This window comes from Apodemus sylvaticus, chromosome 12, assembly GCF_947179515.1.
Source record: "Apodemus sylvaticus chromosome 12, mApoSyl1.1, whole genome shotgun sequence".
NCBI classification, from domain to species: domain Eukaryota; kingdom Metazoa; phylum Chordata; class Mammalia; order Rodentia; family Muridae; genus Apodemus; species Apodemus sylvaticus.
Window position 1 is genome coordinate 34,787,701 of NC_067483.1, and position 18,104 is coordinate 34,805,804.

The window sequence follows — 18,104 nt, forward strand, 5'->3', positions numbered from 1 at the left end:
CTCAAACTCCTGGGCTCAGTAATCCTCCTGGCCTCAGCCTTCTAAGTATCTTCAGGCATGGGCTACTGCATCTGGCTCTTTTAAATATAGTTTTTATGAATTAAATAATCCATTTAATAACTAAATAAAAATTAAGTAATTGTAGAGTTGTATTAGAAACTAGAGATACTTCAGCCAAATGAATAAGGATCTTTAGTTGTATCTCTTTAAACTGAAAGATGTAAAGACAATTTTGCCATAGTACAAAAATATGAAGAGGAACCTGAAGCCAAGATGTCTATCTAGGGCTGGAGAGATGGCTCAGAGGTTAAAAACACTGACTGCTCTTCTGGAGGTCCTGAGTTCAAATCCCAGCAACCACCTGGTGGCTCTCAACCATTTGTAATGGGATCCAATATTTTCTTCTGATCTGTCTGAAGACAGTGATGGTATACTCACTGCATAAAATCAATAAATCTTTTTTTAAAAATGTCTGTCTACTCAGTGGTATTTGCTGAAACCTATTTGTGTCTGATACAGTTGACTGCCCTCTTTGCTTAACATAGACCACAAAGTTTAAGGTTTGAGCAATTGAGATTTCTTTAGGTGGTTGATATTTTGATTAAAAATAAGACTAAAGGGGCTGGAGAGATGGCTCAGAAGTTAAGAGCACTGGCTGCTCTTCCAGAGGTCCTGAGTTCAATTCCCAGCAACCACATGGTGGCTCACAGCCATCTGTAATGAGATCTGACGCCCTCTTCTGGAGTGTCTGATGACACCTACAGCGAACCTTCATATAATAAATAAATAAATATTTAAAAAAAAAAATAAGACTAAATATACTGAAGATTGCAGCTGGTAATTCTAGTGGAACTTAGTAAGTATTAAGCTTCTCATTGAGACTTGCATTTAGCAACTGATGCCACCACGAGGCTTAGTGACAAACACACTGCCAGTGAGAATGTGACATTAGGACCTTCACCTATCCTGCATAGATAGGGGGTGAGAGGCACCAACCTCACACAGCCATCGACTCTGTCTTAGGACTGACTCAGGATAGGGGTGTTTGTTGCCCTCATTTCTTACTCCCCCAGGGTTTCTAGCTAAATGTCACCATTGTGCATTCTGTCAGATAAGCTGTGGTGTGGGTAGCCCTCCTTAGCCGTTCAGTTTCATTTGTCTCATGTTCTCTATTGTTTATTATTTTTCTGGCCACCCAGACCTTTCCCTACACATGTATTCTTTCTTCATGGTGAACTTTTCTGTATTTGGTGTGGCTCAATTCTCTTTGTTTTCTACCTTAAATGTCACCTCTGAGATCAATATGGTGGTGCATGACTTTAATCCCAGCACTTGGGAAATCAAGGACAGCCTGGTCTACATAAGTTGGGACATCCAAGGCTACATAGAGATACCCTGTCTCAAAAAAAAAAAAAAAAAAGGAAGGAAAGGAAAAGGAAAGATCTATCTCAGAGAAGGCTTCTCTGACTATAATAAAGGGATTTTATTTATTTATATGTGTGCTCACATGCTGGAAATCAAACTCAGGTCTTCTCATAACTATCTTCCCAAACCCAAACACACTCATTCATAGCAATTACTTCTTTAAGTAATTGGCAGATATCTGCTTTGTTTTCTTTTTGTTTGCTTGTTTTTTGTTTTGTTTTGCACCATTGGATTTTAATCTATGCTGAGAACAGATATTGATTTATATCTACTACATAAATCCAATGTCTACAACAAAAGAACTGAAATAGAATAAAATAGTGGATGAAAGAATGTCGGACTATATAAGACTGCTCACTCTTCCTCCTTGAAGTGATTGTATAGAGTGTTCTTAAATAGCTATTTCTAGGTTGATAGTTGACACATTTTCTTGGGAATTTATTATTTCTTCCTACTCCATTGTCTCTGCAGACACATTCATTTAGAATCTTCTCACTTCCAAATGGTACCTTTCCATCATTCTTTATTGTATTTCCACGTCCACATTTCTCCTAGGATCTCATCTCACTCAGACATGCAGTCAAGTACTGTAGGCATGCCTATATGCTCACTATGCTAATCATTTAAACAAGCTGTGTGCCTTGTTACTACAAGTTCTCTGTAGGAATTTCAGCCTTAAGATAACAGGGAAACCGTCTTTGTCCTCATGGAACATTATTTTCTAATTGGGATAAGACAGTAGACAATAAACATAATTAAGTATATTAATTAGTCCTTTAGTCCCAGCACTTGGGAAGCATGATGTCTGAGTTCAAGGCTAGCCTAGTCTACACAGCAAGTTCCAGGACTACTAGAGACCTGACTCAATAAAAAAGGAAAGAAAAAAAGAAAAAAACATTTGCTGTTCTTGCAGAGGACCAGTTTGGTTCCCATCACCCACATGACAGCTCAGAACTGTCTGTATATTAATTATGTTTATTAATTAATAGGTTAAAAGGTGGGTGACCTGTAATGGGTTTTGTTGTCCAAGGTTCTTATAACAAAGTTAATTGTTTAAAAAAAAATAAACAAGGAACTTTTTAAAGTGTTAAGTGGTGCTGGAGGGATGGTTTAGTGGTTAAGAGCACTTGCTGCTTTTACAGGGGTCCCAAGTTCTGTTCCCAAATTGGCTACATGATAGCCAGTTGCTGTGTAAGAATAGACATTCTAGTGAGACTGGACAAGCTAAGAAAACTCTTTCATCAGGATGCAGGTTCAGTTCCCGGCATCACAAGGCAGCTTACAACTGTCCTTAACCCCAGTTCTAGGGAATCTAATGGCCTCTTTGGGTACCAAATGTACATGTGATACACATATATATGCAAGCAAATACACATAAAATAAAAATAAGTAAATCGTAAAAGAAAAAAATAGAATTGGCAGGGAAGACCCATTTAAGCTACTGTAAGTATCTGGGTGACCTCTGCCAGCTTTGTTCAAGGTAGTAGTAGTGGAATGTCACCGCCATTATCCGTCCAGTGGAATAAGGGAGATGACACGGGAGATTCTTCTCGAAGCAGTTTATTCAGGAAACCTTACATCAGGAAGCCCCTGATCCTAGCCCGCACTGCCATGGTACCGAGTATCGGGCGTGGGCCTGGGGGATTAAAAAACACAGACACGGGTCATTCTGCAAGGAGAATGCCCAAGCCTTACTGAGAGACGAGCAATATATATACTAGAGGCCAGGGAAGGGAACAGGAAAAATCAATTATAGTCATAGGTTAGGCACCTGGGAAGTCCGTACCACACCGGGCAGGAAGGCAGGAATCAAGCTAAGCCACGGGATGTTTTGCTCTCAAGAAACCTGTGCAAACAGCTCAGCTAGGGATGTTGAGCCAAGCTCTCTGGTTTGCAACAGTGGAAGCTGCAAGTAGTTATTATTTGTGTCTGTTTGATATAGCCAGCTGAAATTATAGATAAAGATTTTTGAGTTTATTTGTATGTTTGCTATGCTGGGGATCAAACCAAGGACTTTGTGAATTCTAGACAAGCACTGTACCATGGGACTAACTGCATTCATGGCTTCAGAAGATCAGTTTTCCAATCTGGTACTTGGTAAGCTGGATGTAGTAGTGCATGCCTTTAGTCCCAGCACTTGGGAAGCATGATGTCTGAGTTCAAGGCTAGCCTAGTCTACACAGCAAGTTCCAGCACTACATAGAGACCTGACTCAATAAAAAAGGAAAGAAAAAAAGAAAAAAACATTTGCTGTTCTTGCAGAGGACCAGTTTGGTTCCCATCACCCACATGACAGCTCAGAACTGTCTGTAACTCCATTTCCAGGGGTTCCAAAGCCATTTTCTGGCCTGGGGCACTACACACATATGATGCTCTTAAATACATGCAAGGCAAAACACTCCTACACAAAAAATATAAAATAGGAAAGAAAAATATGTATGGGTTATATTTTATTTGGAGTTATAGTTTCCCAGGGGGAAGAATTTAGAATGAACAAATTGTGGCCTTGTGTTAAGTCCTTGGGATGTTCTCACAGGGGACGATGAGCAATCTACACAGATGGCTGCGAGTTGGGAAGATGACAAAGTGACAGAAGCATCATCAAACAACTTTGTTGCTATTAAAATTGATATTAAGAGGTATGCTTTTGCTCTAATACTTCATTACTTTTTATTTTGTAATGATTTTTTGTCATCCATAATGATATCTTAGAGACTATTGAGAATGTTAAGTTTTATAGCTATAGATAACTAAGGTACTAAGGTATACTGGAAAGAAATTATTTTTTAATTTTTGGGAGTATATTACCACACCCAGTTTTGGGGATTTAAATTATTTTGTTATGATTACTATTAAAACTTTATTATAAAGAATTCATAATTCAAAATTAATAATTTCAAGGAAACTTAATTTCTGATTGCTGTTTCCAGATTCTTTATTACACCTTGCTAAAAATATTTTTTTATGTTTATCTTTTCTACCAAACATCTATGTAGTTTGTAACAAGAATTATTATGATTTGGGGCTAACAAAATGGATCAGCAAACAAAATGTCAGCCAAGCAGGACAACCTGAGTTTAATCTCCATATCACATATTGTGAAAGGAGAGAAGCAACTTACACAAGTTGTCTTCTGACCTGAATACCATGCCTACCCATATACACACAAATATATAAAATGCATAAAGAAATGAAGCTGGGCAGTGAGGTGCATGCCTTTAGTTCTGGCACTTGGGGGGTAGAAACAGACAGATCTACATGAGTTCAAGATCAGCCTAATCTACAAAGTGAGTTCCAGGACAGACAGGGCTATACAAAGAAATGCCGTCTCAAAATAAAAAAAGCAACCAAACAAAAGGATTAAAATGTTCAGGCTGGAAAGGTGACCCAGTTGTTAAGTACACTGGCAACTCTTCCAAGAGGATCTTGGTTCTTTTCTCAACACCATATGGAGGCTCAAAACAACCTGTAACTCCAGTTCCAGGGGCTCTGATGCCCTCGTCTGGCTTCTGTGGGCACTAGGCACACGTGTAGTATGTATACGTACACACAAATTACCCGTATACATTAAATACATGAATTTCAGCAATTTATTGTAAGCTTATAAAATATTCACTTTATTGTTTCATATTAACAAAAAAGCATAAAGCAAACCTTTTTTATAGTTACTGAACATTGTAGCTTATGTTTTATCTGTACATGTGTGTGCGTGTTCAATTTTGTGTGTGTGTATGTGTGTGTGTGTGGTGTGTGTGTGCATGCACACATGAATGCAGTGTCTATGGAGGCCAGAAGAAGGGTCCAGGTCCTCTCAAAGTGGAGTTACAAGTGCTTGTGAGTCACCCGATGTGAATAGTGGCACCTAACTAGAATCTTCTAGAAGAGCAGTAAGCTCTTTTAACTGTTGAGCCAACTTGCTGTTTGTTTTTTAGAGGTAATGGGGAATTACTGAATCCCTCACTTTGTTTGGAATCTAATTACTATGACTATAAAAAGTCTCTCTTACCCTAACTGTGTGTATGTGCGCACAAGCACTGGCACACGCACAGGGCTTGAATTTAGGAATGATGCATGCTAGGCATGTGCTTCCCTATTAACTCAGTCCTCTCTGCCATCCCTGAACATCAAGCTCTTTACTGCAGTTAAGTAAGTGATTAAAAATAGTTTTCAGGGGGCTGGAGAGATGGCTCAGTGGTTAAGAGCCCCGACTGCTCTTCTGAAGGTCCTGAGTTCAAATACCAGCAACCACATGATGGTTCACAACTATTCGTAATGAGATCTGACCCCCTCTTCTGGGGTGTCTGAAGACAGCGACAGTATACTTATATATAATAAATAAATAAATCTTTAAAAAAAAGTTTTCAGATTTTTTTTGGGGGGGGGTTGGATTTGGTTTTTTCTAGACAGGGTTTCTCTGTGTAGCCCTGGTTGTCCTGGAACTCACTCTGTAGACCAGGCTGGCCTAGAACTCAGAAATCCACCTGCCTCTGCCTCCCAAAGTGCTGGGATTACACCGCCCTGCTAGATTTCAGATTTAAGAATTGTTATTATTACTGTAGGGGAGAGGGACACACAGTATAGCACACATGTGGACAACTTGTTACCTTTGTTTAGGGTCTGGAGAGTGAACTCAGGCTTGCACAGCAGTTGCCTTATCCAATGAACCATCCCACCTGCCCTACTTTTTTGTAGAAATGATGGTATTTAACAGCTTTCTATACCTTTGCCCTGATAAATATTTTATATGGTTTTTCTCAATGGACATTTAGGATTTTTTTAAGAGATTTATTTATTTATTATATGTATGTACACTGTAGCTATCTTCAAACACTCCAGAAGATGGCATCAGATCTTGTTACAGATAGTTGTGAGCCACCATGTGGTTGCTGGGATTTGAACTCAGGACCTTCTGAAGAGCAGTCAATGCTCTTAACCACTGAGCCAGCTCTCATTAAAACATCTTAGGATGTTTTAATCCTTGTTAATACATGATAATCATGTGCACAGGTAATTCGTAGCCACTATCTTTTTAGAGGCTAAGATTTTTTTAAGATTTATTTTATGTGTACTATATGAGTATTTGCATGTATATCTGTGCCACATGTGTGTGTGGTACCCAAGGAAGCTATAAGAGGGTATTGGATCTCCTGGAACTGGAGTTACAGATTGTTGTGGGCCACTGTGTGAATGTTAGAAGTCAAACTTGGTCCTCTGGAAGAGCAGTCTATACCCTTAATCACCAAGCCATCTTTCCAGCCACTGAGATTTTTTAATTTAGGTATATTAGGGTTTCTTTTTGTTTGGTTGGTTTTTTTATTTTTTTTTTATTTTTTTATTTTTTTTTTTTTTGGTTTTTTTTGAGACAGGGTTTCTGGCTGGTCTCAAACTCAGAAATCTGCCTGCCTCTGCCTCCCAAGTGCTGGTATTAAAGGCGTGGCACCACTGCCCTGCTGGTATATTCGTTCTTAAAGAAGCAACATGAGATACCTCTGTTTTGTTTTGTTTTCTTTTGTTTCTCAGTGGGTTCTCACTATGTAGCTTTGGCTATCCTGGAAATTACTGTGTAGACCAGACTGACCTTGAACTCACAAAAATCTGCCTTCAGAGCACTGGGATTCTAGCAGATCCAGCCACCACTTTTTGGGTTATAAGAACAAATCATTTTTTAATCTGAAAATTATAAAACAACAATTAAAAAGAACAAAAATATCTTGTGAAGTAAAATTCTCATTTCTCTTCTAACTTTTAAAAACTACTTATATTGGTATAGTAAATAATGAAAGCAACTCAATATTTGGAAAATAGTTGAATTTGTGTAATGATTTTCTCTTGATATCTTTTTTTACAGTGAAGCCTGTCTGCAGTTTTCACAAATATGTATCCTTTCATTGAAGAATTGGTTTCATGAATATATGCTTTTCTTTTTTTAATTAAAATATTTAGGAATTAAGCTGGGCATTGATGGTGCACACCATTGATACTAGCAGTTGGGAGGCAGGGGGATTTCTGAGTTGGAGGTCAGCCTGGTCTATAGAACAAGCTCTAGGACAGCCAGGTCTACACAGAAAAACCCTGTCTCAAAAAAACAGGAAAAAAAATTAGGAATTAGATTTACTTAAAAAAAAAAAACTTACCTTTTTGTTTGTAGAAGCAATGTTGCAAATTGTCTTTTGGGTAATACATTGTAGCTAATAGCAAGGGGGCGGGGTGGGTGTTGGTTTTTCAAGACAGGGTTTCTCTGTGTAGCCCTGGCTGTCCTGGAACTCACTCTGTAGACCAGGCTGGCCTTGAACTCAGAAATCCTCCTGCCTCTGCCTCCCAAGTGCTGGGATTAAAGGCATGCGCCACCACCGCCTGGCAAAGTACATTTTTTTAATGTGAATATCTGAAGAACAGTATGGAGTAGTTTGGTTGAAGTGTTAAAGTAGGTGGCAAGAGGCAAATGGATATAAAATAAAGCTATGATGTAAGAGAATGAGATATATTCTTTATTGTGATACCCTGTACAAACCATAAACCATTTTGCATACCACATAGACTGAGGTGAGAAACTTGCTAGCTAGTAATATTATGAAATCTACTAAGATGATATGTTTTGCTTTGTTAACTGTATTTTATAAAACGTCTTGTTTCAAGCATGAATTATTAAACTTAATTGACCTGTGCAGATCCTGTAGTATGTGTTCCATCCAGTTTCTTTATAGGAGACAGTGGAATCCCTTTGGAAGTAATAGCAGGGAGTGTTTCTGCAGATGAACTTGTTACAAGAATTCACAAAGTCCAACAGGTAAGAAGGAATCAGAACTTGTTTTAAGATTTTATTTTTAATCCTGAATAGCCCCTATTGAAGGATTTGTTTTAAATCCCTGCTTTAATTTCAATTAATTATAATTTATTTAGTTTTGGATTTTTGAGACAGGGTTTCTGTGTAGCCTTGGCTTTCCTGGAACTCACTCTGTAGATAAGGCTGGCCTCAAATTCAGAATTCTGCCTGCCTCTGCCTTCTGGATGCTGGGATTAAAAGTGTGTATCACAATGCCTGGCAATTTTCCATTTAAAAAATTACTGTACTTTGTGTGTATGTGCATATGACTGATTGTGTGTATATGCTCCACATGCATTCAGGTGCTCAAGGTGGTCAGAGTACATTGGAGTTCTTGGAACCAAGTTATGACTCTCTGATATGAGTGACCCAAATCCTGTCCAAGAGCAGCAAGTGCTATTAACCTCTGACCCATCCATCTCTCTGGCCCCAGAGATTTTCAAGTCTTTTTTTTTTTTTTTCAGCAAATCTTTAATTATTTTCTGTATTTCATTAAGCTTTATAGTAAGCTGTCCTATTTAATTTGATTTTATTAATTTGGGTCTTCTGTCTCTTTCCATTGGGTTAGTTAGGGGTTTATCAGTCTTATTTTTTATTAATTTTGCCTTTATTATTTCTTATTATTTACTGCTTCAAGATTTGGACTGCTCATAATTTCTGGAACCTTAGGGTACAAGGCTATATTTTTTTTAATTTAATTATTTATTTGAGTATAGAAAGTGCTGGTAGCCTGCCCAGTCTAGAATAATAGACTGAAGTGGGACACAGTGATGGACACAAAATAGATGATCTGTTATAATTCTCTGTGATTGATAAGCAATGGAAAACTTAGTTCTTTCTTACTTTATAAACTACGTTTATAATTCTCTGTGATTGATAAGTGATGGAAAACTTAACTCCCACTTCTTTATAAACACACTATATAATTCTCTGGCAATTAACAGATGCTGTCTAGCAGCAGGGGATTAAGTAAAGGATTTATTGCTGTCATACTCTCTTCTCTGGCCAGGCAGCCAGATGCCTCTCGATGACTACACTGGTTAACTCTGTGAACCAGAGAGGAAAGAAAGGAAAGGATTAAAATCCTTTACATGGACGGATGTGCACAGACACATATACATTCATACACACGCATTCTGGCTCAGCCCGACCATCTGTTTTATATATTTCACAAGTATTCATGCATACCTACACATAAACAGACATATACATTTGGTGCGTAGATGGATGGGGGAAAGCTGTCCAAGCTTCTTTTCTCTGGCCTTTTTTATAAACAAAAGTTCTTAGAAAATTACCTCATAGATAAAATATTACAAAAATAGTTACAAAAGGATGTTGATAGAAAGTTGAAAGCAATGTTTCTTACTGTATGCTCATAAGTTCAAAGGAGCAGTTTTTATACATAGCCTTGCTTGTGTATACACCTGAATGCTTTTCCTTGAACACAGATTTATCCCAAGCCTATTTCTCTTTTTAACGTAATTGTGAAAACTCATTGTATTCCTTATTATGCAGCCTTTACTTACTATATGAGGAGTGGACACATTCTGTTCTTGCTTCTAAGTTTATTACATCTTTCTAGCAAAACAATTAAAACTATCTCTTAAAACTTTCTTCTCGCTGGGCAGTGGTGGCGCATGGCTTTAATCCCACCACTTGGGAAGCAGAGGCAGGTGGATTTCTGAGTTCAAGGCCAGCCTGGTCTACAGAGTAAGTTCTAAGACAAGGCTACACAGAGAAACCCTGCCTTGGGGGCGGCAGGGAACCAACAACAAAAAGCCTTTCTTCCCAAGATTATTTTAATCAAATCAGAAATTATATAAAAGCATCAGTTCATCTAAACATCATTAATTCATGAAAGTTCACCTTTATTTTGGTCTGCAGGAAATCTGCTCAATATCTGGTATAATGATCAGAGATTATATTAATTTAATAATGACAAGAAAGACATATTGGCTGCAAGAAGCACTCTTGAGATGATGTCTGTTTGGGATCTTGCTTCATAAAGCTCACCCATTGCAGACCATGCAGAAATGGCGAACTACCTTCTAGAAGGCCACTGGCTAGCCTTAGCCTTTCTTATGGCTCCTGACAAGAAAGCAGCCATTGATGTGGATATAAGACCCACCTCTGTGTTTTCAGGGCTTTTGAGTATTAATCACCCTTTAGAGTGGTGTCTGTGTGAATGTCAAGTACACTTCTGGAACCCTGGTTCTCAGACTACAGCAGTGAAGGAAAAAAGAGTGACTCTAGGATTTGATGTACTCACTAGCTTTAAGTTCAGAGCTGTGGAGCTCCAGGTTAATTCTCAGTTGATAAACTATGTTTTGGGCCACTGAAGGCAGAGATATCTCTTAACATATTTCCTAGCCCAAGCCAGTTTCCTACCACGTGTGCTCTTCAGTCCATAAGGTCCTTCCCTCCTGCTCTCCACAGCTGTCTGTTTGGACTCTCACTCGAGGGCTATGACAGGCCAAATTGATGCTTCTTAACCTGTGTAGGTATTGTGATCTAAGGCTCCTGGGATAGCTCAATTTTTAACAATGGATATTCTCTGAAGATAACACAGAACTACCCTCTGAATACCATAGCTTGACAAAGTTGGATTACCCCAACTAGTGGCCCATCTATCAGGCACCTGCTAGAATTTGAGACCCTTGAGGGAAGTGAGCTTGGCCTGAGGGTAGCACTACCAGTCTTATCATCTGCCTTGCCTTTCAGAAGTGTCTTGAGTCCCCTCCCCTAGCCAGAAAAAGTCACTCTGCTTAAAACTTTTTATGGACTGGAGACACACCTCATCACCCTGTACTTAAAAAAAAAAAAGAAAATTATGTTCTTCCCAGCTTGTAGTTAAATCCCATAATGAAATTTTTCTTTTTGTTTTTGTTTTGAGGGTCTCTATAGTCCTGGCTGTCCTAGAACTTGCTATATCGACCAGGCTGGTCTTGAACCTACAAAGATCCACTTGCCTCTGCCTGGGATTAAAGGCTTGTGCCACCTTTATATATTTAGCCCATAATATAGATTTTATTATCTACATTTTCAATTTGTCCTACAGAAGATTTAGTACTTCTACTCTTGAAGGTGTGTGTGTGTGTGTGTGAGAGAGAGAGAGAGAAAGAGAGAGAGAGAGAGAGAGAGAGAGAGAGAGAGAGAGAGAGAGAGAGAGAGAGAGAAGAGAGAGAGAATTCATAAATTTACCATAAAATGGCTAACAGTCTCACATTAAGTTTTGATATGTTTTCTCCCAAGATGCACTTATCAAAAGGTGAAACATCAATGACAAATGACAACCAGTCAGAAAGTTCAGTATCTACCCCATCTGCCTCATTTGAACCTGACATATGTGAAAGTCCCGAGTCCAGAAATACAGAGCTTTGTGAGACCTCAGCTACTTCTGGCACAAAGTCAGATGCTGCAACAGGTAGAGTAAAAGTATTCCTTCAGTTCATACTCAAAGGCATGGATTAGTTTTCCTGTAGCATCCCAGACAGATAACATCAGGCCTTTTCAAATGGCCTGATAAACCCAACCTAGGTCTGTGGCTTAGCTAGTAGAATGTTTGTCATTCCATCAGGTACAGTGGTACATCCATTCTGTCATCCTAATACTCAGGAGGCAAGGTTAATAGATGGTTTATACCTTTTACAAGTTACATTAAATGTAGTTTTCTTTGTTTCGGGGGGTGGTGGTTTGGTTGTTGTTGTTGTTTTCAAGATTCTCTGTGTACTCCTGACTGTTCTAGAATTCACTCTGTAGACCCGGCTGGCCTCCATCTCAGAAATATATCTGCCTCTAATGCAATATTCTTATTTCATTTTAATAATTAAGGAGGAGAATGTGCAGGTCATGACAGCCTCTCTCAGGAGCCTCATGGATGTTCCAACCAGAGACCAGCCGAGGACCTCACCGTCAGAGTGGAAAGGTCTGCTTTTACTTTGTAGACAGCATTTTGTTTAATAAATTACAGTTTCTAGTCATTTTCTTAACTTAAGTAAAACCTAAACATAACTCAAAGGTAGATTCAGAGTTACAGGTTTAAAATTCTGATTGCCTCAATAACTCAACTATTCCATGAAAATTAAAACTAGAGTATAGCTTTTCTGTATCTTTGAAGTTGTCAATCAGTTGTAGATCTCATCATTTTGTTCTAAGACTCCCTTCTGGTACATATATGTGTATATCCATATGTCACTTTTGCTTTTATTTCTTTATGCCAAAAGAAAAATAAGCTCTAGATGAACAAAATCTTAGCTCATACTATACATATGTACTGAGCTGGGGTTCTGCTGTCATTGTTTTTGTTGTTGTTGTTGGACTAATCTCTGATCCATTGTAGTATGGCTTATAAAATGCAGAAGTATGAAATTCATCTGTTATGCTGCAATTAAAAAGTATTAGTTAATGGCTACTATTTATAATCCCAACCAAAAACCATTTAATATTATATGGAAGTTAAAAATACTTCTTAGAGGAGACTAGGGTCTAAGGTCAGTGCTAGAATGCTTGGTAGACATGGGGTCCTGGGTTAAGCCTTCAGCTTTGCAAACACAGTAACAATGACAGTGATGAATAAAATAAAATTCCTTAAAAAAGGAATTGGTATCTTTTTGGCCACTTGCAACTGGAAAAAGAGGCAGTTGTGAGCCCAGATGGGGGTGGGCACACCATTAATCCCAGCATTTGAGAGGCAGAGGCAGGTGGATCTCTGAGGGCAGCCAGGGATACACAGAGAAAACCTGTCTTAAAAACAGCCCCAACAAAAAGAAGTGGGCTACAGGGAATAGAAGTTTGGTCCAATGCGGGAATAATATAAGCTTTTAATTGCTGAGCCAGCTCTCTTGCTTAAATTTGTTTATTTTTCAGGCATTATCAATCAGATAGATCATCAAAAAGTGAAAACTCTCTATATAAATATAAGGCAGTTAGGGTTAGAACAGGCTTATGATGGACTCCTATTCATTCATGGATTTATGCAAGGAACGGGAATGGACAGATAAACCTGCTGTGCTTTCAGAGATTAGATCCCTTTGTGTTAGATAAATAAAACTTCTTTGAGACAGTCTGACTGTGTATCCCCTAGCTAGTCTGTTTCCTAAATGCTAATTTTAAAGGTGTACACCAACATTCCTGCTTACCCCCCCCCCATGAAATTCTTAATTGTGCTTTGAATAATAGAATCTATCTTGGTGTTTTGTTTTTGTTTTGTTTTTGTTTTTAAGCAGACTAACAAAAAAACTTGAAGAAAGGAGAGAAGAGAAGAGGAAGGAAGAAGCGCAGGTAGAACTCACACTTAGCAGTGTTACTTGAGGCTATTTTTGATTTATTGTCCAATTTAGCAGACCTAGGTTGATATCCTTAGAGCTCAGTGTTGTATCATGGTAAAGGAAATTATCAGTTCTGTGTGCTCAGATTATACTCTTTTCATTTTAGGATTTTGGCTATTGTTTGTTTGTGTTTGAGACAATGTCTTTTGGTGTAGTCCCTGCTGGCCTGGAAATCTTTGGGGTACAGTGAGGTACCATGCCAGCTGTTTATTTTCTTTACTTTTTTTCTTTCTATTGTTTTTTAAGATTATTTATTTATTTCATGTTTGAGTACACTGTCGTCTTCAGACGCACCAGAAAGGGGCATAAGACCCCTTTACAGACGGTTGTGAGCCACCATGTGGTTGCTGGGAATTAAACTCAGAACCTCTGGAAGAGCAGTCGGTGCTTTTAACCACTGAGCCGTCTCTGCAGCCCTATTTTCTTTTTTTATAAATTACTAGGGATAATTGAATACTCTTTTTTTTTTTTTTTTTTTTTGTACAGCCGGTCTTTCATACTAAATATCTAAAGAAAGTTGATCTAAAATTGCTAGATTTGAACAAAGTCAATTTGCATACATACTCCTGAATTTTTAATATAACTTTGAATTCTAGCACACTGGTCATCCTTCACACAGTTATTGTGCCCCCATCTCCTTGGTGTCTCATAGATTATCTTTTTTTTTTCTCAAGCCAAATAATTGATTGCCATTTGTCCTCAGGGATAACACACTTGCCCCTGGCAAGATTTATAATTCTGCTTGGTTACAGATTACACTGTACTCTCTCCAGAGCCACTGACAAAAGTTTTTAAGTTGATAGATATTTGACCGGTAATTATGCTGTCACTTAAATCATTTTTTAATTATTTTTATGGGTGTTTTGCCTGCATGCAAATCTGTGCATTGTTTGCATGCCTGGTACTTGTGGAGGCCAGAAGAGGACATTAGGTTTTCTAGAACTGAAGTTACAAACGTTGTAAGCTGTCATGTAAGTGCTGGGAATCAAACTTAAGTCTCCTAAGATCCCAGAACTAGTAAGAACAGCCAGTGTGCTTAATAACTGAGTCATCTCTTCAGCTCCTTTTTAAAAGGAGTGTGTGTGTGTGTTTGTGTGTGTGTGTTGAGATCAGTGGACTTGGAGTAAGCTGCTTCTCTTTCCATAACAAGTCCATAGTGTAAGCTTTGGTGGCAGGCATCTTTACTCACTAAGCCACCTCACCAACAATTTTATGAAGTTCTTTTCTTTTTTTTTAATTATTTATTTATTTATGTATAACACCAGAAGAAGGTACTGGATCCCATGGGTCTAGTTATAGACAATATTAAGTTGCCACGTGGTGCTGGAGATTGAACTCAGGTCCTCTGGAAGAACGGTCGGTACTGTTAACCACTGAGCCATCTAGCTTTTGCCCCCAAGGTTTGCCTTTTTTTGTTAAGATTTATTTATTTATTTATTATATGTAAGTACACTGTAGCTGTCTTCAGACACACCAGAAGAGGGCATTAAATCCCATTACAGATGGTTGTGAGCCACCATATATGGTTTCTGGGAATTAAACTCAGGACCTTCAGAAGAGCAGTCAGTGCTCTTAACCGCTGAGCCATGTCTCCAGCCCAAGTTTTGTATTTTTAACTGCATTCTATAATCAGCCTTTATTACATCAAAGTATTATCTGGGACAGAAGGTGAGATTATGTTTTTGGTTTATAAATCTTTCCTTTGATTCATAAAAGTTTTTTTTATTCAGAGAGAGATTAAGAAGGAAATTGAAAGGAGAAAAACTGGAAAGGAAATGTTGGATTATAAAAGAAAACAAGAAGAAGAATTAACGAAAAGAATGTTAGAAGAAAGAAGCAGAGAAAAGGCAGAGGACAGAGCAGCTCGAGAGCGCATCAAGCAGCAGATCGCACTGGTGAGCCTGGCTGTGTCCCCTTCTCCCTCGTGCACCCTGCTTAGCTGCATTCTCTTAGCTGAGTGCTGACGTGGTAGAAGTTTGATTTAAAAGCTTGACTGCATGGCATCTGTGAATCTGTTTCTTCACACAGAATGACTTTTCACTCATTACCAAATGGTGCACATTTTAATACAAAGAGAGTATCAATCTGAACTTCCTTTTTAAAAGAAATTATATTGAATTTAAATAGTTAAGAAAAATTAACAGATAATCATTTTAATTTTTTTCTTGTTTTCCTCCCACATGGATAACCCTCAAAAAATGGTTTTTAAAATACTTTCTTGCCAGGCAGTGGTAGCACTCAGGAGGTAGAGTCAGATAGATTTCTGAGGAACAGCCTGGTCTATACAGTGAGTTCCAAGACAGGGCAACACAGAGTAAATCAAAAAACAGAAAAAAATTTTTTTTCCTACTATTTATTTATTTCACATGTGTTAGTATTTTACTATTTATTTATTTCACATGTGTTAGTATTTTGATTTCATGAATGTAGGTTGTGTGTGCCTGTTGCCCTCAGAGACCAGAAGAGAACCTTGGATCCTCTGGGACTAGATTTTATGGATGGTTTTAAGTTACCATGTCATTGCTAGAAATTGAACCCAGATCACAAGAGTGACAGGTGCTCTAAGTCACTGAACCCTCTCTCTACCTCTGCCCCCCTCAAAAAACTTGTGTGTGTGTGTGTGTGTGTGTGTGAGAGAGAGAGAGAGAGAGAGAGAGAGAGAGAGAGAGAGAGAGAGAGAGAGAGATTATATATAGGTGTGTGTATAGGTATCTTCAGAGACAAGAGGTATCAAATCATGTGGAACTGAAGTTACAGATGGTTGTGAGCTTCTTGATATGTGTGTTAGGAACTGAACTCAGTTCCTTTGGAAGAGCAGCACCTACGGAGCCATTTCTTTTAAAGTTATTTTCTTCTTGTTATTTTTTTTTTTTTTTTGAGACACAGTCTCACAGAATAACCCTAGCCATGGATCTTGATATGTAGACCATGCTGGCCTCAAAATCAGAGAGTATTAGAGTATTAAAGGCATGTGAATTTTTTAAGCTGGGCATAAGAGGTGTCATTTAATTCCATCGCAGTGGGCAGATCTTTGTGAGTTGGAGGCCAGGCTGGTCTATACACAGTGAATTCCAGGATAACCACCACTACCCAGAGAAACCCTGTCTCCAAAAATAAAACAAAAGAATTTTCTAAGAAAGTGCAGCATTAAAAGATTCTGTAGTTGGGCATAGTCATGCATGCTTTTAATCCGAGCACTTAGAAGGCATGTAGATAGAGCTCTGTGAGTTCAAAGTCAGCCTGGTCTACAAAAGGACAGTCAGACCACATAGTGAAAATGTCCCCCAATATTTTTTCCTGGAAACAAACTTAAAAATTTGTTACTCTGCAGTCTCCATAAAAGCATTCTTTTTGAGATAGAGACTTTCAAAAGATATAGGCACAACTCAAGGCTTAGTATGTTTTTATAGCCAGTGATTTTTTTTAATTATGTTTTATGTATATAAATGTTTGGCCTAGGTATGTGTATATACCCTGCATGCATGCAGTGCTTGCAGAGGCTAGAAGAAGATGTTCAGTCCTCTGAGACTAGAGCTACAGAGTCTGTTAGTTGCATGTGGATGCTGGGAACCCACATCTTCTGGAAGAACAGTCAGTGCTCTTAACCACTGAGCCATTTCTCTAGCTAGGAGTTTCTTTTTAAATTAAGCTATTGTGGAGGCTGGAGAGATGGCTCAGTACCATCACTGACTGCTCTTCCAGAGGTCCTGAGTTCAATTTCCAGCAACCACAAAGTGGCTCACATCCATCTGTAATGGAATCCAATGCCCACTTCTGGTGTGTCTTAGGACAGCAACAGTGTACTCACATATATAAAATAATTTTTTAAAAAAAATAAATTAAGCTATTGTATACATATGAAAAGTATTCCTGCCCGAATATTGTTCAGCAAACACTCATTAAACATCAGCTTTGTGCCAGACTTTGTTCCCCAGCTGTGGAGCCAACTCACCTCTTTTGTTTAGTAGTAACTAGAATTCTTCACAGTTGCTTAAATGAAGAAAACAAACAAAAAAAACCCTCCGGTGCTCGCTTCGGCAGCACATATACTAAAATTGGAACAATACAGAGAAGATTAGCATGGCCCCTGCGCAAGGATGACACGCAAATTCGTGAAGCGTTCCATATTTTTAAATGCTCAACTTCATTAGTCATTAGGGAAATGCAAATCAAAACAACCCTGAGATTTCATCTTACACCAGTCAGAATGGCTAAGATTAAAAATTCAGGAGACAGCAGGTGTTGAAGAGGGTGTGGAGAAAGAGGAACACTCCTCCGCTGCTGGTGGGGTTGCAAATTGGTACAACCACTCTGGAAAGCAGTCTGGCGGTTCCTCCGAAAACTGGGAACCTCACTTGCAGAAGATCCTGCTATACCACTCCTGGGCATATACCCAGAGGATTCCCCACCATGTAATAAGGATACATGTTCTACTATGTTCATAGCAGCCCTATTTATAATTGCCAGATGCTGGAAAGAACCCAGGTATCCCTCAACAGAAGAGTGGATGCAAAAAATGTGGTATATCT

At 38.5% G+C, this 18,104-nt stretch overlaps 1 protein-coding gene and 1 non-coding gene across 2 annotated transcripts in view; both read left to right on the plus strand.

Annotated features, from left to right (window-relative positions):
* Ubxn4 (UBX domain protein 4) overlaps positions 1 to 18,104 on the plus strand; it is a 39,559-nt gene that overhangs the window by 4,038 nt on the left and 17,417 nt on the right. Inside the window, exons 2-8 of the mRNA XM_052200176.1 lie at positions 3,962 to 4,064; positions 7,274 to 7,302; positions 8,094 to 8,212; positions 11,501 to 11,672; positions 12,080 to 12,173; positions 13,474 to 13,528; positions 15,306 to 15,470. Of these exons, the coding sequence (XP_052056136.1) occupies positions 3,962 to 4,064; positions 7,274 to 7,302; positions 8,094 to 8,212; positions 11,501 to 11,672; positions 12,080 to 12,173; positions 13,474 to 13,528; positions 15,306 to 15,470 (737 nt within the window). The remainder of the gene's footprint in view (positions 1 to 3,961; positions 4,065 to 7,273; positions 7,303 to 8,093; positions 8,213 to 11,500; positions 11,673 to 12,079; positions 12,174 to 13,473; positions 13,529 to 15,305; positions 15,471 to 18,104) is intronic.
* LOC127698004 (U6 spliceosomal RNA) lies at positions 17,601 to 17,707 on the plus strand. Its single transcript, XR_007980648.1, has one exon. It is a non-coding gene; the product is annotated as a U6 spliceosomal RNA (small nuclear RNA).